Source organism: Perognathus longimembris, chromosome 22, assembly GCF_023159225.1.
Source record: "Perognathus longimembris pacificus isolate PPM17 chromosome 22, ASM2315922v1, whole genome shotgun sequence".
Taxonomy (NCBI): domain Eukaryota; kingdom Metazoa; phylum Chordata; class Mammalia; order Rodentia; family Heteromyidae; genus Perognathus; species Perognathus longimembris.
Window position 1 is genome coordinate 10,892,465 of NC_063182.1, and position 22,747 is coordinate 10,915,211.

The window sequence follows — 22,747 nt, forward strand, 5'->3', positions numbered from 1 at the left end:
TTCATAGAAGCATGAAGTACTTAAACTGATAAAGATTACCTTAATTAATTCTTCCCTTCTGCCTGACAACACCAACATGAAATGTTGGGGTTCAGTAGAGGTAGTGGAGGAAAAAGTACGCAGCCAAACACACTGAGATTTTTCCACATAGAGAGATTTCCCCTAATTAGACAGTTGTCCAGGAGGCTAAGAACCCTATTCTCCAGTCTGGAAAAATGGGTAGGGATCAAAAGGGAAAATGGAGGGGCTGGGGATATGGCCTAATGGCAACAGTGCCTGCCTTGTATACATGAGGCCCTGGGTTTGATTCCCCAGCACCACATATACAGAAAATGGCCAGAAGTGGCGCTGTGGCTCAAGTGGCAGAGTGCTAGCCTTGAGCAAAAGGAAGCCAGGGAGGGCTGGGGATATGGCCTAGTGGCAAGAGTGCCTGCCTCGGATACACGAGGCCCTAGGTTCGATTCCCCAGCACCACATATACAGAAAACGGCCAGAAGCGGCGCTGTGGCTCAAGTGGCAGAGTGCTAGCTAGCCTTGAGCGGGAAGAAGCCAGGGACAGTGCTCAGGCCCTGAGTCCAAGGCCCAGGACTGGAAAAAAAAAAAAAAAAAAAAAAAAAAAAAGGAAGCCAGGGACAGTGCTCAGGCCCTGAGTCCAAGCCCCAGGACTGGCAAAAAAAAAAAAAAAAAAAGGGGAAAATGGAGTTCAATATGCCCTGGTGGGAATGCCTCTGTGTTTGTACTCTAATTTTATTTCATTGTGGTACTAGGGTTTGAACTCCGGACCTTATGCTTGTTACGTAGCACTTGAGCCACATCCCTAGTCTTTTCTGCCTGTTATTTTTCAGTAAGGCTCTAATTTTTGCCTGAGCCAGGCTGTACTCACAATCCTTGTATTTATATTTTCCATGTAGCAGGAATGAGATGGGAGCACCTACACCCCAACTGCGAGCCTGTTACATTCCCGACAGGACAGTGATCACTACAGGGCAAGCTTTGGGACCCAGTAGTCCTTATTCTGTCAAATGTCTCCTCAGCCAATCCCAGGGTCAGCTCATTCTGATGGCAACTTCAGGGCCGAGGCCATGGGCCATACCTAAGCAGGGCTGGAAGAGTAACAGCCGGGGAGGGGAGCTCAGACATCCCTCAATACCAGGCCCAACCCCTCTCCTGCAACCCTTCCTCTGCACCCCTGTTTCCCACAGGCAGCCATCACAGTCATATCCTGAACCTCTGGCTCTCACTGGAAGTACTCTCCTTCCCCCAGGACATTCCTTCCTCAGCAGCCCTGTGAGTTATTACCCTACTTCCTAGTTCTTTCTCCTCTTCCTCTCTCATCAGCCTTCCCATGTCATCAGTCTACACACTGACCATGCCACTTCCCTGCAGAGCTTTGTTCTTGTTGTTTTCCTTTGTCTTTGTGAGTCCTGGGGCTTGAATTCAGGGACTAGGCACTGCCCCTGAGCTTTTGGAGTCAAGGCTAACTCTCCCATTGGAGGTACAGCTCCACTTCTGGCTTTTTGGTGGTTAACTGGAGATGAAGAGTCACAGACTTTTTCTGCTGGGGCTGGCTTCATAACACAATCCTCAGCCTCTTGAGTAGCTAGGATTACAGGAATGATCTACCAGCACCCAGCTTCGTTGCAGGGTTTTAAAGACCCCCCTGCATTAATCTGGACACATGCCTTGAAGATTTTTATAGGCAGTATTTTATTTTCATAATCCTTCTGAATGTCATTATTAACAAGAAATTTTTTTCCAAAAAGCCTAACCTTTGATGATTTGAGAGAAAGAGGAAAAAAGGGAAAAGAAAGAAATGATGTTCAGAAAAGTAATGACCCTTAGTCACAGAGTCACACAGGCAGAATGAGGATTTAAGCTCAGGTCTGTTTGATTAGAGTCCTTTGATTCACTTTAACCATTGTGCTAGAATAATTCTCCAATATGAGTCCCAGACTTGCTGTATCTCCTCAATATGATACATAGAATCTCTCTCTCTCTCTCTCTCTCTCTCTCTCTCTCTACATTCTGAAGCCAGTCCTATAACCAGTTCAGTTTCTTATCCATGTCTTTGCACTGACCTGATTTTCTACCCTTTCCCAACATGTCAAGTTGCTGAGTCTACTATTATTAACGAGATTTTTCCAGGGAATTCTGTGCTGACTGGACCTGGAACCATTTTTGGCACATCATATAGCTCTATCAGTCATTTTATATTGCCCTATCAGTGACTTGCCTTGGGAAGACCCCAAACATTAAAATGTAATACAAATTCCTTGTGTATTAGCATAAAACCTAGGTTTGGTGTTATGTTCCTATGATGAGCAACATATGCCCAAAGCTAAGAATAGTAAACGAGAGTCAGAGGAAGAGCAGAATGTACTTAGGGAACAGATTGAACCAGGGTAGAGATAATAGCAGGTAACCGTGAAAGTGAAGTGCTGTCCTAAAATACCTAAGATTTTTAGTCTTATCCAAAATGTGTTTCTTACTCTTCACATGATACAAAATACATGCCAGGGAGAAAGAGCCACTGGAAATTATTTTTACATGTGGTAAAATAGACTCTCAAGGTTCTGTACATTTTTCAAGTCTTGAATGCTTAAGGAAACATACTTTGGCTGACGGGAGGGTGTCTACTAGGAAGATGCTGTTTATGTCTGAATCTTCAGAGTTGGAGCACCTTATTATCATGAACTATAATTTCTTTCTCAGCTACAGTTCTCTGCAGGATCTCCATTTCATGCTTACACAGCCAGTGCACTAATCCACAGGAACAGGGTTTCTGCATTCAGTTGTAATGAGTGATCTTGCCTAAGTTCCACAATCAATCAATGCTTCCAAGACTTGGGAAAATATTATCAACAAAGGGACCGCCATCCAAGAAAAAAGCAAATACATTCCTGCTGAGAAAATAAATGCCATTGCTTTTCAGTCATATGCAGCAATAAAACTGATTAAATTCCTCACAAATATGAGCTGACAAAGCAGTGGGAATGTGATAATGAAGGTCTCATAGCTTTACAGTGACTTTGCCTTGAGAAGCTAGCAAGAATGCCTAAATCCTTTTTATTACTGTTTGGAGGAAAAGGTCCAGGATCGATAATTCAATTCTTCTTTACTTTTCTTTGCTGTTATATATTTTATAAATGACCATATTACTAAACAAAGCACCACATTGCAGAATGAAGAGGAAATTCACTTAAAAACAAGATACAACTCCTTAGGTTTCCGGATATCATGTTCTATTGAGAACAAAAGGCATTCTAGTACTCACCCAGCCATTCTATATTAGGAATGGAGTAGCTGAGATGGAAAGCAAACATTCTAAAATTTTAAGCCATTTCTGTCACTGTGCTTTTCAACAAATAACCTCATGATTATTTATAATAATATATTCATAATGATTTATAATAACCATGATCATTTCTCTATTTACAAAAAAGTGATGATTTTTAATCTACCCGAGAGAAGGAAAATTGCTATAACATACAATCAATAGGATTATAGGATCCTGGCTCAATATATTACATGATGCTCATATGTTTTCATTGAAATTTTAATCATTAGTGCCAATGTAAGTTTGAAAATACTCTCCAGCCTACTGCATATTCCAATATTTTTTCTTCTTTTCTTTCTCTCTCCTTCTTTCATTTGTTTTCGCTTTCCTTTCTCTTTCTTTTAAGATAGAATCTCAGTATATTGCCCAGATCTCCCATTATGAGAAATCGTGCTTCAGTCTCCTAAGGAGCCCAGGATTACAGGCACATGCTACCATGCCTGGTTTTCTTTCTTTAGATTATGAGAATGTTTTGGCTGGCTCATATAATCTCTTGTTTTAGATAGGGAAAAGTATTTTGTAAAAAGGAAGGGTATTGTTTATTTAGGAGAAAGGGGCATCATATCACAGCAAACAACTGAAAACATTTGGGGGTTTCCTTGCACTGTTGGAAATGATTTTCTTTTTCTTTTTTCTTTTTTTCTTTTTTTTTGGCCATTCCTGGGGCTTGGACTCAGCGCCTGAGCACTGTCCCTGGCTTCTTTTTGCTCAAGGCTAGCACTCTACCTCTCGAGTCACAGCGCCACTTCTGGCCATTTTCTGTATATGTGGTGCTGGGGAATTGAACCCAGAGCCTCATGTATACGAGACAAGCACTCTTGCCACTAGGCCATATTCCCAGCCACTGATTTTCTTTTTGTCTGACTCCGTCATGTCTCAGTCTACATGCTGAGTGCCTCTGGAGGTATGGACTTCAAGTAATGAAACTTTTACCAGAGACCTCTGCAAACAAATGAATTGTGTCTTTCAATGGAGTCACTGGGAGGGAGTCCCTTATTTCAAGGATGTCAATACACAAAATTGTTTTTGGAATTGTTCTCAAAGCTAGTCTCTTCAGCAAAGTGATCTCACCATTCATGCCTCCAGAAAAGCTGCCCTGCTGATCTCCTATGGGTTGGTCCCATCTCAGCCTGGTCAGTTACAAGCTTCAATAAAGAATCTCTAGGGAACTCTTGGAAGACAGGAATTACCCAAGTTACTAAAGCCACACTATCTGAAAGAAATTTAATGTGTATCATGTAAGCAATTTAAAAACTTTCAGGAATTAAATTGCTAATATTAATTTTATTAAGGTATTTTAAGGCTGGGGACATGGCTCAAGAGGTAAAGCACATTCCTACCAAGCATGAGGCTCTGAGTACAAATCTCAGTACTGAAAAAAATACATATATTTATATATGTATATATTTTTTCAACTAAGCATATCCAAAATATTACTTTCATGCAGAAGTGGGAAACCTCTTTTTCTGTAAAGGGCCATTTCAGTATTTATATTACTCATGGACCATACAAAATTAGCCTGCTATTTTTTAACTGTATTTTTTGTCTTTTTTTTTCTTTTTTGGTACTGACGTTACACTTGCTAGGCACATGCTAGGCCACTGAGCTACGTCCCAGCCCAGCCTGCTATTTTTGGTCAATCATTTAACTCATCCCTGATGTGATGGTTGGAACCACTTCTCTTTGGTGAGGTAGGTGATGTTAGCTGGTATTGATGATATTGCTTTTCCAAGTTTGCATCAATCAATCCAGGGCAGTTTACTCTTGACGGTGAGTTTGGAAAGAACTGCTCACATCAATAAGTTGTTCAAAACCTAGATGCATATTCCATGACATGTCTCCTCAATGTGGGAAACTGATCATTGCTTACACAACATTTCTAGAACTCAAACAGTGGGAGGTTGTTGTATCTAATTTGCAGCTCATCATCACTGATTTAAGGTAGGGTTATCAGCCACATGGCTGGTTCCATATTGAACAGTGTAGCAAAGATGTTGAATTCCATTTGTTTACTTTTTACATTCTTAAGTCTCTCATTAAACGCCTCCACTAGTTTTGTACATTCAAGTGTTGTAGAAAGCTTTTGCCCTTCCAGAGTGCAGAAATGCCCCATTATTCCTTTACAGTTGCACTTTCTACAGCCTTATTTCAGCTTCAAATGGCTTCATGTTTGAAAGTAGAGAGCTGAAGTTGGTTGGGGCCCTGAGGCTCATCTGAAAGGTACCTGGTAATGTCCAAGAAGCTTTTTTTTTTTTTTTTTTGGCCAGTCCTGGGCCTTGGACTCAGGGCCTGAGCACTGTCCCTGGCTTCTTCCCGCTCAAGGCTAGCACTCTGCCACTTGAGCCACAGCGCCGCTTCTGGCCGTTTTCTGTATATGTGGTGCTGGGGAATCGAACCTAGGGCCTCGTGTATCTGAGGCAGGCACTCTTGCCACTAGGCTATATCCCCAGCCCCCAAGAAGCTTTTAAGCCCTGTGCTTTTGACAAAATTTATTTATAACACTACTGCTGACATTATATTGTTGAGCTATACAATGTCTATGGACAGAAACATTTTTCTTGGTATCTAATACAGTGGAATATAATTAAATCACTTGGATTAAGACTGGGACCATTCAGTTCTTTCTTGACAAACTCAATTAACCTTTAATCCAGCCATGCTGGTTAGAACTCCAATAAGGCTACTTAAGTTTTAAAATGGTAGCTCAAGTTTATTTCACTGATAAAACAGACTCTCAAACAAGTCCTCACCTTCTGTTCTGCCGTGCATAGCTTCTAGTGCCAGCAGTTCTTCTCACCTGTCAAACTCATCCCCCAAATGAAAAGAGTTAAGGAGCCAGCATTTGTAATATCTGTGGTCTCATCATATGCCAGAGAGAGAACTTGGGAATCTGCATAATCCTTCAATGTTTTTTCAGTATCTGTGCTAACTCAATAATCTGATCTGAGATGGTTCTCTGAGACAAACACTCTGAAAAAAATATGACTTTGGTGCTTATAATTCTGCAGCAATCACCATGCAATCTTTCACAAATTTGTTATCTCTGTTTCCTAATGATTTACAAGTCCTTTATAGGAAGCCTCGACCTCTTTGTGATTAACTCACTCACTATACAACTTATCTGAATAACATCTATGTCAAATGAGGCATTAGTGGAAAGCACCTTGGTGTGGGATTCCAAACTCAACTGATGAGCATTGACCTTATCCAGATACATTTGGCCTCTGAAGTCACTGAGTTTTGCATGAATTTTTTAACTGCTGTCAGTTTGTAGCTGTCGTCAGTTTTACTATCCAGTATGTGTGTCCCCAGCAATGTGATTACCTGTTACTAAAGCCACATTACTGAAAGGAAATGTAATGAATGTGTATCATGTAAGCAATTTTTTAAAAACTTTCAGAAATTAAAAGAAACAACTAATATGAATTCAATGTGATTATATTCTAATCCTGTATCTTGGATATGGGACATACCCAATGCTCATGTTCTTGACTCTTGAGTCCTTTCTCTGTATTGTAATTTCTTTTTTTTTAAGTCCAGTCACTTTATTTTATTTTTATTATATTTATTTATTTATTTATTTATTTATTTTTGGCCAGTCCTGGGCCTTGGACTCAGGGCCTGAGCACTGTTCCTGGCTTCTTTTTTTTTTTTTTCTTCTCAAGGCTAGCACTCTGCCAACTTGAGCCATAGTGCCACTTCGGGCCGTTTTCTATATATGTGGTGCTGGGGAATTGAACCCAGGACTTCATGTATACGAGGCAAGCACTCTTGCCACTAGGCCATATCCCCAGCCCTGGATTGTCATTTCTTAATCTACATCTGAGATTCAGTTTTTGTGAAGATTGTTGCTTCTGGATGTGTGGATACAAGCTGGGTTGTAGTTACTGTCTGTGTTAAAAAGAAGTAAACCACAATTTTGTCAGTCATTAGATGCAAGGTTATCAACATCAAGAGGTACCATCTCCTTATATCAGGTCTCATCATAACTGGATTGCCCTTAGTTTTGACACAGAGTGTTAACACTTTTGTAACATGTACACTATAAACCTGCCTGGGACCAACTGTCCTGAGTCACCACAACATATAGGTAGATAAGCCACAGGTAGTAGATAAGAAATAACAATGTCTGAATGTTATGTATACTTGTATGTGTCCTGCTATAACATATTCTTGCTTGTCCCTCAAAATTTATGTTAATCTAATGATTCACTTAATATAAATTTATGTTGCTATAAAAATAGCTCTAAGACTTATTATATTTAGAGTTCTGCCTATAGTTGCCCCGGCAGGGCCAGACTGCATGATTTCACAGACCTTACAGAGCCTGAGGGCCAGATGCTCCCCGCTCCTGTTTTAAAGTGTAATCAATGTAATATTTTATGGAAGTAGTATTTTTGATCTTTTTTCAAAATGTTTTAAAAATCTAGTTTTTACAATTATAGCAAATCTTGATCCAACTTAGCCACATTTCAAATACTCAGGTTGGCTAAAGGCTGCCAGGGGACAGTAAAGACTCAGCTCCTGTCTTTTCCTGAATAATGAAGGCCAGAGTACTAGTTAGGATTGGAATAACTAAGTTTTTGCCATTTTCTTAACTCTCCTAACCTGTGAGGAGGACTCGCAGATAAGAACAATGTTTCTAACACTCGACAGTTTGGTGTTCTAACAATGAAAACCTCACAAGGTCAGTATGATGCATGCCAGATGGTGTGGAAATTAAAGCAAAGATTCTATGGTAGGGTAAGGGCTAGGGGATCTTTCACCCACCATCACAATCTGTCTCTGGTTGGCCTCTACTGTCACTCCAGCTGGACAGAATTAGATGTGGCTTCTGGAAAAAGGTCAGAGATAGCTTTGAAGGGGAAAGTTTTCCCTTTGTACAGAAAAGAAACAACAGAATCTTGTTATCTCAGTTACCAGAGGACACAGCCCAAACTGGCTGAAAACAAAATGCCTCCTGGAGCAAGAAGAACTAAAGAAAGCCGGGGGGTAGGGGCAGCCGTAGATTGGGCCAAAAATCTGAGGTCGGAATGTCATGCAATGGACCAGCATGGAAGAAAGGGGAGGGCAGTGAAGATTTCCCTCTTTGTAATTTCATTATCTTGGGTGGCAAGGCAGACAGTTCTCCCTGCTTTTTGCAAGAATACAGACTTGACCACCCAGGCCCAGGTGCAGGGTAACTTTGAATCTGTTGCGATTAGGGAAAACCACACTAAGCTCTGACAAGATTTGTCATGTACAAGTGCAATGTCCATGGAAGGACATGGAGCCTGGGCCCCCGACAAGGGTTTTCTAACAACCGTGCAAAATTGGCAGACTCTGTCCCCCACCTTCCACAGACCATTAAGGGAAACCACAGATGGTGCCTCAAGCTCTGTGTTGGGATCAGTGGGCAAGTCTAATTTTCTGAATCAAAGAATGAAATTGATCTCCTTTAAAGAACTTTAACCTCTTTCACTGAAGGATCAAAAGAGAGGAAAGCTGAGCTTTGAAAGAAAAAGTCCACAAAGTTGTATTTTGTTCTACAATTTGCTGTTGTTTAAATATAAAAAATGTTTCACATGACTACCCAGGTAAATTACTGCATTTTGCCCCCAATACCTCATTTTCATAATAAATCTACACTTTAGGAAGATGTGCCTTGTCCGTAACTGTGGTTTTGTGTGTCCCTTTGAACACCCATAGAATGGCTGGATTGACCTCATCCCCACACCCAAAATGCATCTTTCCTTTCCTCTTCTTGGCTCAGGCCCCTACCCATGTCCAACATGTCCTGCCCTCTTTTTACATCCCCCTCACTACATCTTAGCAATTGAAACACTTAAATTTCTGTACCATCTTCTCTCTGAAGCACCCCAAATGACCATTCTCTTCTCCACACTCATCTTTCTTTTCTTCCCTTTGACATATATGTCTCTGCAAGTGTGTGTACACTCCGCCACCATTAACAGTTGCTGAGTTCTTTACCAGGCACGGTGCCAGCAAAGAAGACCAATCAATTTTTTACCCTGTTCTTGTTTATCTTCCTACCAGTGACATTTCTCCTTACAATATAAGATTTTCAGCCTGGATATTAGGGATTAAACCCAGTCCTGCCAGAAAAAGGGCTACAGCCTCAGCATGAGAAAACTTCCCCTAATCATGCACTTGCTGAAATTATAATCTAGTATGGGCACTTCACATTACAGAACAGTCCCTCTGCCACTAAACTAGGTGATCTTTAAGGAAAGACTGTGCCTTATTTCACTTCAGATCCCCTCTGAACTAGTTCATTGTTGGAATAAAATATTAAGAGTTATACTTGCTAGATACGTGTATTAATGGAGAAGTCCTTATTATCCAAAAGATAATGATGTGGTATTATTATCTCACCTACTAGCAGTTTGATGACTACAACCACCAACCAGGCCACTCCCTTCAAGGACTCTCAGGTCTGAGTGTATGACCCTATCATTCAAGTGGTTCTATCTCTGCCAGAGTTAAGAAGAACCTTGTCACATGAAGGTGAAATGAAGAGATTTAAAATGACATGGTACAGCCACTGGAGTGAGCCAACATTCTTTTCCCCTCATTCCTATTTCTTGCACACTTTTGACTAATTTGTATGTGAATGTCACCAAATCACAAACTGAATTGAGAAAAGATTGATAATTTGGGGGGAAGGGGGCTCAGCGGAAGAGTCTCATTGCAGTGAATCTCATTTTTAAGGTTCATTTTTTAATAATAATTCTTTAAAAACTACATATAGCTGGATGCAGTGGCTCATGTCTATAACACTAACTACTCAGGAAGCTGAGGTCTGAGGATCAAGGTTTGAAGCCAGACTGGGTGGACAAATCTGAGAGATTCTTATTGGCCCTGAGTTCAGGACCCAGTACTGGCATCAAAAACTACTACTACAACAACAAAAAGCTACACGAAAAGTGCTGTGTGGATGAAAAAGATTTTTTACGAGGAAAGAAAGAAAAAGACATTGTACTTTGAGTAGTCATCATAGAGGATGATTATATGTGGCTCAGTAACACTGGGGGAAAAAATACAACAGAGATCTTAAGAGATTACAGTTGGTTAAGTGGGAAACCACTGGAAAGGAATAAACCTGTGGTGCCAATAATCTCAGAAATATTTTCTCATTAAGAAAACATGAAAAAAGAACCCTTCAAGGTTAAAGCTTGCTCTGTGAGAAGGGAAGAAGCCTGGGAGGCAGAATTTTTGTACACAACATCTTGTTGATGCTTTATACCTAACTGCCAAAGTCAGCAGGAGGAGCAACCAGGGGTTGTTTCAAATTCACTTTTATTATTGCTTTTAGGCTCTGTGGGGTGATTTCATGCTTCTGAAAGCAGAGGACTAACCCTGTGTGAGGCCAAACACAGCAGGGCAGTCGTCCACCAAGAGCCACAGCACCAGTTCCCAGGCCCTCCTTGAAGAGAGAGCTGATCAACTGCCCCAGGGAAGGAGGCTGTAGTCTTTTCTCAGCTGAGTAGGACAAGGCCTCAAATCATGTCAGAAAGCCACAGCAATCTCTGTATAAACCCACAGTGGAGATGAATATGGATAGATCCAATAAAAGCTCTCCCTTGAACTCTCTTTTTTTTGGAGCAAATCCTTGTTCCAAATAGATTCCACATATGTATATAGCAGTACTACTGACCCCAGGGAGAACCCCATATGTGGAAGATAAAATGAGGAAGAACACAATTCTTTTCATGCTTTAATAGCTAAAATATAAAAACAAAACAAGGAACCTACTACAAAGTAAATCATCATTTTTATATCCTAGAAGTAAACATAAATAACATGTAGCTTTTTTCAATTGATAATATTGTTGCCCCCTTTGAAGCCATAAGGTATAGCTTCTATCTATTGCTGTAACATTGCTTTAAAAATTCCAGACCCATCCGGGTGCTGGTGGCTCATGCCTATAATCCTAGCTACTCAGGAACTTGTGATCTGAGGATCATGGTTCAAAACCAGCCTACACAGGAAAGTCCATGAGACTCTCATCTCCAATTAACAACCAGAAAACCAGAAGTAGGGCCATGGCTAAAAGTGGTAGCGTACTAGCTTTGAGCAAAAGAGCTCAGGAACAGAGCCCAGGCCCTGAGTTCAAGCCCCACGACCAAACAAAAAAATTAAATAAATAAAAGAGAAAGAAAATTCCAGACCCAAACCATCTGCAATCAACCCACTCTTTGTTGACTGATAATTTAGCATTCCCAGGTTACTTCACCCCTCTTTCTTCCCCTAGCCACCTCCTTCTGGCCACTTGATAACTCCACTGCAACATGAGAGCAGGAGAGAGAGAACACAGCAGTCCACATTACCAGTGGTTGGTAGTAGAGTAAAATCTTAAAAAGAATAAGATTTTATTGAGTGGTGTTTTCACATCATTGTCAAACACGGTTTTTCCTCGTGCCAATCCTTCCCAACTCTTAAAGATGGCTGCACATGGGTCAAAAAGACGTACTTCTGCCAAAAGTTTACCAATAGTGAATAGTTTTATTTCAGTTGAATTGAGCACGTTATTCAGCAAGCTCCCATGGTAAAAACCATTCCCAGGGGAACTATGGAGCCATTACTTTACCCACACTGTGACTGAGGCAGCCCACAGCTCCAATCTGGTCCCCACGAGGCATTGTTATTTGCACTGGTACCACATGGACCCTCTCAACAAAGTCAGGAGGCAGGGGGCATCGGGTAGGAAATGAAGAGACTAAGCCAGATCACCATTACACCAGTCCATTGCTCAACTTGTGCAGGACTCTGCTTCTTCACTTTCAAAATGAAAAGCAAGGTTGTTCAGGGACAGCTCTAAAATCCTGTCTGGCTGTATCTTTCTAGAACTCCACTTATCCAGACTTCCATAAATGGCTGTCAGGTGACCTCTGCTCTCCTCTGATGTTCTCTTTACATACGCAGTGGCTGAAATCAGACCAGCCTGAATAGGATTCCACCCCTACATGACTATGAACAAATTACACCGTTCTCTAAGAAATTACTTCTTCATTTAGGAAACTAGGGGTGATAGAAGTTCCTTCTGAATGAGTATCCCGTCAAGTACATGGTACAGTGCCTGGGGTACAGCAAATGCTTATTGGCTATTACTATCATTATCACCCTCATTATTATCTTCACAAAGACATCCGGAAGTGAGTCTTTTTCCTCTTTCTCAACTTTTCCTTTTTTCTTTTACGGGGGTGGGGGGGTGGGGGGGAGTTGGGGACAGGGAGTTTACTAGACAGGTACTCTATCCTTGAGCCACACCCTTAACTCTGTTGTTCTTCAGTTATGTTTTAGAGAGGATCTCACATTTTTTCGCCTGTGGCTGGCTTTGGACTGTGATCTTTCTGCCCACATGTGCCCAGTGGCTGAGGCTGTAGGCATCCAGTACCACTCCTGGCTTGTTTCGTTGAGATTTTTGCCTGGGCTGGCCTTTGAACCATGATCCTCTCTGATCTTTGCCTCTCTAGTAGCTGGGATTACAAATGGAAGTCATTGTGTCTAGTCCTCCCTTTCCTTTTCAAGTCCAGGCATCCTTTGATTTCTATGTGAAACCCTCCTTATCTGTGAAGTCAAGCTACCACTTCCTCCTTCAGCTACTAAGTGCTGTAGTACTTAATGTCACTATCAAGGCTATTTAGAACGTAGTTTATAAAGTCTTACATTACTAACTATTGTGTCAGATGGCTCTTCTTACTACTCAGATAAAAACATAAAACTGTTGAAAGCAGAACCTAGAACTTTTCTCTGTGAGCACTTAGGTGGGCAGTGTTTATTATCACCATTCATCACCCAAAAGATGCCCAATGTAATCCTAGCCACTCAGGAGGCTCAGACCTGAGGATCATGGATCGAAGCCATCTGGGCAGAAAAGTCCCCATGAGAGTCTTCTCTCCTATTAACCACTCAAAAATGGGAAGTGGTGCTGTGGCTCAAGTAGTAGAGCACTAGCCTTGAGAACAAAGAGACTCAGGGACAGAGACAACCAACCAAAAAGAAAAAGAAAAAAAAAGCTCAATAAATATAAGTTATTATTTTAAAGGATTAATGTAAGCAACCAAGGTGTCAAATATACACCTGCAGATGGAGAATGGGACTCAATTTTTAAAATTATTCAGATCTTCCTGTATTGTAAATCCTATTTTCAGGACTTATAATACAATTCCTTAGTAGATTCCATGGATTTCCCAAGAATACTAAAACCAGCCCCTTCTACGTTTCAAAGGCTCTGAGGTGTAATGCTATGAAGAGCATCTATTTGATGATCTTGTCTTCACAGTCCCTCCCAAACAACAATCTTAAAAGCAGTTAATTATTACAAGTCCTGGTCCTACAACTATTGTTTTTCTGGAGGAGGCAAATGGTGATAAATAGTCATTAGATTCTGCTTTGCAGTTATATCCTAAGCTAAATACTCTGGAAGTGAGGGGCACTAAGGCCACCATGAAACTATCCATATGACCATTTGCCTATGTTGTGCATGCCTCTCCCATGAACAAATACTCCTGTAGGAGACAGCAGATGTGGGCACCATATGAGACATATGTAAACATATATATATATACAGCTAGTGGTGTCCTGATCTTACTTCATCCCCTTGCTCTTCTGCACCCATGGCTTTCCAGGTGATGGTTTCTGCACAGAATTTACTTTTTATCTTGACTCATCCCTCCATGTAGTCTATAATGTCCTTCTTGCCTCAAAGGGAATTTTGCCTCCAATGAGTTCTGAGATGAGTGAACAACATAAGGAATAGATTCATCTTAAAATGCCCTTTAAAATGGAATGCAAAAGAAGAGGAGAAACTGAAACCCAAATAAATTAGAAAACTTCTTGCTATTTAGTCAATAAATACGCTACTTGATACATGCTTTGTATTAATCATAAGCTCAGAGAAAGGCCATGGTGTTCTATTCTCACAGAAGTATGAAAATATTGATTAACTCATGTTCCTGCTAGAAATTCAAAATATCAACTACAACTTCTTTTATACATTAGGCAATATTTTTTAAAAACCACTAACAATCTGATAAATACAGAAATTGAGAGGTGTGGGATTCAGTGGTTCATCAAAGAAAATACAAATGCAAGACTTTCCTGGTACCCTTATTTGCATTGGTTATTACTTTCACTCAATAAAATCATCAAAAGAGGGCTGGGAATGTGGCTTAGTGGTAGAGTGCTTGCTGGGCATGAATGAAGCCCTGGGTTTGATTCCTCAGTACCACATAAACACAAAAGGCCAGAAACAGGCATGAGCCATGGGCGCTGGGCTACACTGAGTTTTTATTTTATTTTTTATTTATTTATTTTTTACTTTGAGCTTTAAACATTTATACCATGAACAAAGTGCAAAAGTATAGGGAAAAGCTGGAAAGGGTCTGGGCATGCAGTTAAGATTACTAAATAAACACTAGTCATTATTATTACTAAGAAGTTTAGGAGAAAAGGGAACAAAGACTGCAAAGAAACTCAAACTACAGCCACAATAATCTACACTGAAGATATGGAGGAGAACTGGAACAGCAAAAATGACTCAATGCAGAGGGGCTCCAGAAGGCTGGGAAAAGGATAAAAGGCTAGTAATTAATAAGGTCTGAGAAAAAGTTCGCTGAGATACTTACAGATACTATTATTTAAAGATATTTTTAAAGAAAATAAATCAAGCAGAAGAAAAGCAATAAGCTACAATATGAATAGGAAAACTTCCTGAGTGAAGGACAATTTCAGCATGTGGATCAAAGGGCTCACTGCATTTCAGACAAAGTAATTTTGAAATATTTTAAAAATCCATGTCTAAATACAATTAGGCAAAAAATGTAAACTATGGAGATAACTTTTTTAAATGCCTCCAAAGAAGACTCTAGGAAAATCTTGCAAACTTCTGGAAAAGTGTATTCTAGATCGAAGAAAAGATGGAGAATACATCCAAATTATTTTATCAAGCCAATTTAACCAAGAAAATAAAACCTGACAGGAAAAAGGAAACCTACTTCAACTTTTAAATTAATGTAAAAACTCTAAATAAAACCCTAACAAATTGAATTTGGCATAATGTAAAAATAAATAGCACAATCAAGTTGGATTTAGCCCAATAAAGCACACATATCTAAGATTAATATGTCTGTTAATATAGTATAGTACCTGAATATAAAATAATCCTCTCACAAGGTAATCCTTACTTTCTCAGTAAGAATCACAACTGTCAGCTTGAATAAATAAAATGTTACAGATACTTATCAAAGTCAACTCCTTATTTTAAAGTATAATTATGCATAAAGATTTGGTATCATAAAGAAATACTGAAGGGCTGGGGATATGGCTTAGTGGCAAGAGTGCTTGCCTCGTATACATGAGGCCCTGGGTTCGATTCCCCAGCACCACATATACAGAAAACAGCCAGAAGGGGCGCTGTGGCTCAAGTGGCAGAGTGCTAGCCTTGAGCAAAAAGAAGCCAGGGACAGTGCTCAAGCCCTGAGTCCAAGGCCCAGGACTGGCAAAAAATAAAAATAAAAAAGAATACTGAGCTAAAATAATATGTTTTCTCATATATCATGAAAGAAGATCATTCCACCTCTTTCACATAATCTAGACACCAATATCTATCTCTGTGATCATGAGAGCCACTCTGAGATATTTAAAACAGTCTTCTAACCCTACCTTTTCCCTCCTAAGCATGTCTTTTCCATGGATGATGTATTACTTTATATACACTTGCAATTTAGGAAACCATTTGTCTCAAAATTGTGTAGCTGTGATATCTATAACAAAGGCCTGTTTTTGTTGTCGTTGTTTTGGGTTTGAGTTTTTTTGTTTGTTTTGTTTTTTCTTTTTGTTGGTCGTGGGCTTGAACTCTGGGCCTGGACACTGTCCCTGAGCTCAAGGCTAGTGTTCTACCACTTTGAGCCACAGCTCCACTTGTGGTTTTCTGGTGGTTAATTGGAGATAAGAGTCTCATAGACTTTCCTGTCCAGGCTGGCTTGGAACTGTGATCCTCAGATCTTAGCCTCCTGAGTAGCTAGGATTACAGGCATGAGCCACCAGAGCCCAGCCAACAAAGGCATGTTTTAATAAACTTACCATCTTTAATTCATGCAATTGTAAGGTCACAATCTAAGAGTTAGCATTAAACATTCTAGCCTCTTTTTCACTGATTCTTCCTAGAGACCTCTGCAGGCATTTAATACCAGCATGAGTCACAGTGCTATCTCAGACTCTTTAAAATAAATTAGATGAACACCACGTTATGAGACACTGTGTAAGAATTATATATAAGCTGTATTCCTATATTTTGAAGGATAAATTTTGGGGGAAGCCTGTCTTACATTCAACCTTTTTACACAGCAAGGAACATATGGAAAATTATGGTATTTAGATGGCACTAAGGCAACTGACCATGGCTATTCAAGTAGACAGAGCCTACTTCCCTGGCCTTGCTCAGTTGCTCAGTACATCCCTACTACAGTCCATCTTAAGCAAAGCTCTTCTATGTCAGAAGTACAATAAGGGACAGGCAAAATGTCTCATATCTATGATTCCATCTACTTAAGAGGTAGAGAATGGGTGGATTACAGACAGTTCAAGGCAGGTCAAGGGTAAAAAAAATAGTGAGACTCCATCTAAGCCAATAGGCTAAGTGTGATGGTACATGCCTGTGATCCTAGCTACTCAGGAGGTTAAGATTTGGGGATTAAGGTTTGAAGTTAGCCCAGACAGGAAAGCCCGTGAAACTTATTTCTAATTAACTACTAAAAGCTGTAAGTAGAGCTGTGGCTCAAGCAGTAGAGCATAAAAGCTCAACAAGCCCCCAAACTGGCGCATAAAAAAAGGGGGGTGGGGAGAGGAGGAAGAAGAAGAGGAGGAGGAGGAGAAAAGGGAGGAGGAAGAAGAACACCAAGATCATCACCTTACCTGAAGTGGTAGTACAGGCCTGTGCCTCAAATCCCAGCATTCAGGAGGCTGAGGCAAAAAGAGCATAGATGCAGGCCAGTCTGGGCCACACAATGAGACCTGACAAGGTAGTTTTAATGACCAATGAAGACAGAAATAAGGCCTCTTAGCTCTAACTGGCTGTGACCTAGAGCAAGTTATTGACTTTTTTGTGTTTCAGTTCTTACATCTGTAAGGTAGGAAGATAACAGTCCTAACAGAATAAATCATTGTGAAGATTAATTGAACTGGTCATGTATAGAAAGTACTCAATAAATGGTAGATTCAAATAACCATGCCTGATTAAAAGAAAAACAAAGCAATTTCCAATAAAATAAGACAAAAATAAACCCACAAATGGAATACCAAGATTAATTCCTCAACATGTCATCTCATCCCAACATAGTCACTTTACAAAAAACTCTCCACATGATAAGCACTGATCTCACAATGGAAGTTTAGAAGACTTGTAGCTATTAACCAAAGATCACCAGGGATTTAGGACCCACTCACTTGAAAGGCAGACTAAAACAAAGGTACAAACAAACATATATATATATATGTATATATATACACACACACATATATATATATAGAGAGAGAGAGAGGAGAGAAGAGAGGAGAGAGGAGAGAGGAGAGAGAAGGTAGCAGAGACATGGTTGAAGTAGTAACCACCTGCTTAGCAGTTCTGAGTTCAGACCCAGCACCACCAAGCCACCAAAACAAAGACGGTGGGAGAATTAATTAATAAATGTATGAGTGTCAAGAATATGAATAAACAAAATATATGTATATATGAATGCACACATACACGCAAACACATAATATAGAAATATGTACACTTAAAACATAGGCTTCAGAAAAACTAATTATATAAAGTAAAATCAAAACTTCACAAAAAACTGATTTATCAGAAATCGAGTTCTTTGTATTAAAAGACTGAAATAATAGTAAGTTTATATAATGAAAATTTCCAAATACATAAATATAAAGAAAACATGGGGAATGAAACATTACAAGACTGACCTAATATCCAAATAATAAAAGTTCTATAAAGAGAGGATAGGAGAGGGGACACAAGGAGGATGGAGGACACACTATTTTAAAAGAACCAATACAAGAAAATTTTCTATTAGAAGAGGTTCTGCATTTTTCGGGCTGGGAATATGGCTTAGTGGCAGAGTGCTTGCCTCATATACATGAAGCCCTGGGTTCGATTCCCCAGCATCACATATATAGGAAACGGCCAGAAGTGGCACTGTGGCTCAAGTGGTAGAGTGCTAGCCTTGAGCAAAAAGAGGCCAGGAACAGTGCTCAGGCCCTGAGTCCAAGGCCCAGGACTGGCAAAAAAAAAAAAAAGGTCTGCATTTTCATTTAGAAAGTGCTGAGTATTTAGCATAATAAATAGACAAAAATCTATACCCAAAGGCACACGGCCAATTAGAAAATTGTGTCTAATGGGGGGGGGGTGTATGGAGGATCACATATATAACACATTAGAAATTGCAAAGGTACTGCCACAATGAAGATTTTTTTCCAAATTTATGTCTGGATGCCAAGATTATGAAAGTTTCTTTTCCCCTTCTTATTTGTAATCAATATCTATAACTTTTATTGCTAGAAATTTTTAATACAAAATAATCAGTACTTGGAGCCTCTACCTAAAGTTAACTAGCTCCATTTCTCGTTTTTATAATGTCATAATCCCCCTCCCCCACCCCCGAGTCAGAAGTTGTCATAGTCATAGAAAATGGCTGGAATGTAAAGCATAGTGAAGGTATGAAGAATAGCTAAAATATAAGCTAAAGGTAGCTACTGCTACCCCAGGGACTCACCACCCAACTGCCCAGTAAATGGGTGATGTCTACTCATTTATGCAGTTACTCTGTACTTGGTTTCAAGTGTACTCTCAGAACATTCTGACGTCTGAAGGAAAGGAGAAAAAGCACATAATTCTCTTTCCTTAAGCACATCTTTCTATCCACTACACTCATGTCTCCACTACTGCAGTTAGCATTTATTTTAATAAGGACATGCTAACTGCTCCAATTTGTCTTCATTCCACTTATTGAACACTGTGTCTTAAGCTTTACCAAGAGATGAGTTTATTGACAGACTTACCTGTGGAGAAGATGAACACCGTATTGTTCCAGAACCCATAGCTTTTTAAGGCTGCAGTGACATTTTGTACTGCTTCATCCATAATGGACACCATTCCGGCATAGATTTTCCTGTGTTTATCTTGGATAAAGTCATATGGCTTCAGGTATTCCTCAGGGACTTGAAGTGGGTCATGGACAGACTGGAGAGCAAGGTAGAGAAACAGAGGCTGGAAAGAGAACATGTGCATCTTTAGTAAGAGAGGCCCATGAAAGCATCAAATATAACAGAACGAGATAGTCAAGAGTTATCAGTAAAAATAGCAGCAAAGTACATTGAAAATATTTGTCAATTAGTACATAATAAGAAATTCAATCCAGAATATATAAACAAACTTTACAACTCAATATTAAAATGGGCAAATATTTTTGAGGGAGGAATATACTAGGGATTGAACCCAGGGCCCACACATCCTACCTCTTGAGCCACACAGTAGCCCTATTGTACGTATCTTGTTTGAGATCGAGTCACCCTAATTTTGATCAGGCTGGCTTCAAAATTGAGATCCTCTTGCCTCTCTCACACAAGTAGCTAGGATTATAGGCATGTAATACTGTCAAGCCCTGAAAAGAATTTGATAAATATTTCTTCAAAGATATATAAATTGTTCTAACTTCATAAAAAAGATGGTCAACTTCATTAGTCATCAGAGAAACTAGACTGTGACAGTTGTGAGGCATGGTAGTAGAGTGTCAGCCAGTGAGTAAAAGTGTCAGATCAAGAGTCTGAATCTGGGGGCTGGGAATATGGCCTAGTGGTAGAGTGCTTGCCTCGTATACATGAAGCCCTGGGTTCGATTCCTCAGCACCACATATATAGAAAATGGCCAGAAGGGGCGCTGTGGCTCAAGTGGCAGAGTGCTAACCTTGAGCACAAAGAAGCCAGGGACAGTGCTCAGGCCCTGAGTCCAAGCCCCAAGACTGACAAATAATTTTTTTTAAAGAGTCTGAATCTGGGTCAATTGGTAGAATGTCAGTTGGTAAAATGTCAGCCAAGAACAAAAGTATAAGATCAAGAGTCCCAATATAGGTCTTAGATGAAAAAAAGTAAAACAAAATTAGAGGGAGAAACCACTTTCTACCCACTAGGATGATGATAATTTTTTAAATGGGAAAGAATGGTAGTGTTGATAAATTAGGAAGACAGAACCTCACTCACAGCTCATAGGGATGTAAAAGGATGTATACAGTCACCAAAACAAAGTTTGGCAGTTCGTGACACTGTTAGATCTAGTTAATATATGACCCAGGATTTTCATTCCCAGAGAAATGAGCATATATTTCCAAACAAAGACCTGTAGAACTGTTCGTTGCAAAATTATTCATATTTAATTATTCAAAATTAATTATATGGCATATAAATTATGTCTCAGTAAAAGTGTTAGCAGGAAATGAAAGATTTCAAAACAAAAAATGAAAGAGTCCTAGAATGGTCTAGAAGGCTCTGATCCAAATGAATGTTAATAATAACAACAATACCAACCGTATTTTAAATGTTGTCTATGTAGCTGATACTCTGACAGTAAGGTAGATACTCTTAACTCATTTAATATTCAGAATTATCTAATGTTATATCCATTTTTCAGTTACACTTGACATTACATTTTGGCTGAGGCATAGAAAGAAGGGTTATGACTTGCCCAAGCCCATACTACTTGAAGAGTGATTTCCCACTGTAAAGTCCACTATTACAATGTGAATGTGTACCAATAGATGCTTTCACTTTTTGCTTTAGATAACAAGTCCCCACCTTTTAGGAGAGAATTATAGGTCTTTTTTAAAATATATTTTATGAGAAAATAAGGGTATGTCATGCTATTTTCATCTTTGATGTAGTGTCTAACCAAAGAGCAAAGTAATTCCTGAAAACCAAGAATAGTGATCCACTGATTTTATTTCTCACTTGCACCTGACCATAGCATTTAACATAGGTGGTATAGCAGGTCAGTCTTCCCTGCCTAATGAGCTTTTCTGAAGACAATCTTATTCATTGTGCTCCCTCCTACAGAACCAGCAAGCAGAAACTCTCAACACAGGAATAAACATAATTTCCTTGAAGTATTCGAAGTATACTTCAAAGTGTCAGAGTTCATAAATGAATGAAAGGGAAGAAAGCAATTAGGAAGCACTTATAGTTCATTCTTTACTGTTGATAAGTAGTTTTAAATAGCATATACACTCCTGTACTGCAGCAAGCGGATGAAAACCTAGAAATAAGCTAAGTACTGGTGACTGACACCTGTAACCTTAGCCATTTAGCTGGGAGCCAAAGAGATGAGCTGAAGGCATGGCTCAAGTTGTAGAGTGCCAACTATGAGGGATGAGGCCAAGAGAGAGTAAGAAGTCCAGAGTTCAAGTCCCAGTACCAGCAATAAAACAAAACAAAAACTTAGAAATAAAAATTTTTCCCCAAAATTAAATGTTAAAAAATAGCTGTTAAATACTAACGATACGAATTTAAAATGTTTAAGCTAGTAAGGTAGGTTATAAAATCAAAGAACACAGAATTGTACATCTGTACATGCTTCCACTGCCCACAGCAACCTTTTCATACTTCAAGCACATGTCATAACACACATCATACCAGAACCCCAGGGGTCCTTCCAGACCACAGAGAGGAAGGACCGGGGGAGGTATGGCTCTGTGGTGGAAGCAGTGGTCTAGGTCTTTTCAATAAGCCAACTCCAGACACCAGCCAACAACTAGATCGGGATAGGATTAAAGTCCTGAAAGCTACAACAATTTGCAGCCCACACAAAATGTTTAAAAAGATCAGAAAATACCACATAAAAATCTGTTTAAGACTTCTTTCTTGAGAAGAATCAAGAGTCAGAATCAGAATCAAATCACTCTATTTCCACATTCTAGAAGAACACAAAATGCTACAACATGAGTAACAAAGGCCCCATCCCCAAGTGCTGTCAAATTGTGTTGGTTCTCCCTTATTGTTCTTTACATATTTGGCAGAGGCATCTGACATTTGAAAGTACAATACCTTCCTGCCCTCCATCAAAAGGATGTAAGTAGACCCTGATGTAAGAAAAGATCAACAAGAGGAAAGTATAATGCATCCATTCATCTAAAGTTTCAGGTGACTTAGGAGGCTTTAGAATGAAGACCCAAAGATACAGAGAAATCTGACCATTTTGATGCTTAGATTAAAAAAAGTAGGAACAGCTATGTAGAAACATGACTGGACAAAAAGGCATAACCTAATGGGAAACTGAGTGGAGAAATCCTGAAAAACCTGCCTGTTCAAAGTCTTCTTGACTTCTCTGATATATCTACTTCAGGTTTCTTCCTCTCAGGTATGAGT

General features: G+C 39.6%; 1 protein-coding gene across 1 annotated transcript in view; it reads right to left on the reverse strand.

Annotated features, from left to right (window-relative positions):
* The window catches only part of Arsb (arylsulfatase B), a 140,198-nt gene that overhangs the window by 87,955 nt on the left and 29,496 nt on the right, over positions 1–22,747 (reverse strand). The window contains exon 4 of the mRNA XM_048331132.1: positions 19,394–19,601. Coding sequence (XP_048187089.1) covers positions 19,394–19,601 — 208 coding nt within the window. The remainder of the gene's footprint in view (positions 1–19,393; positions 19,602–22,747) is intronic.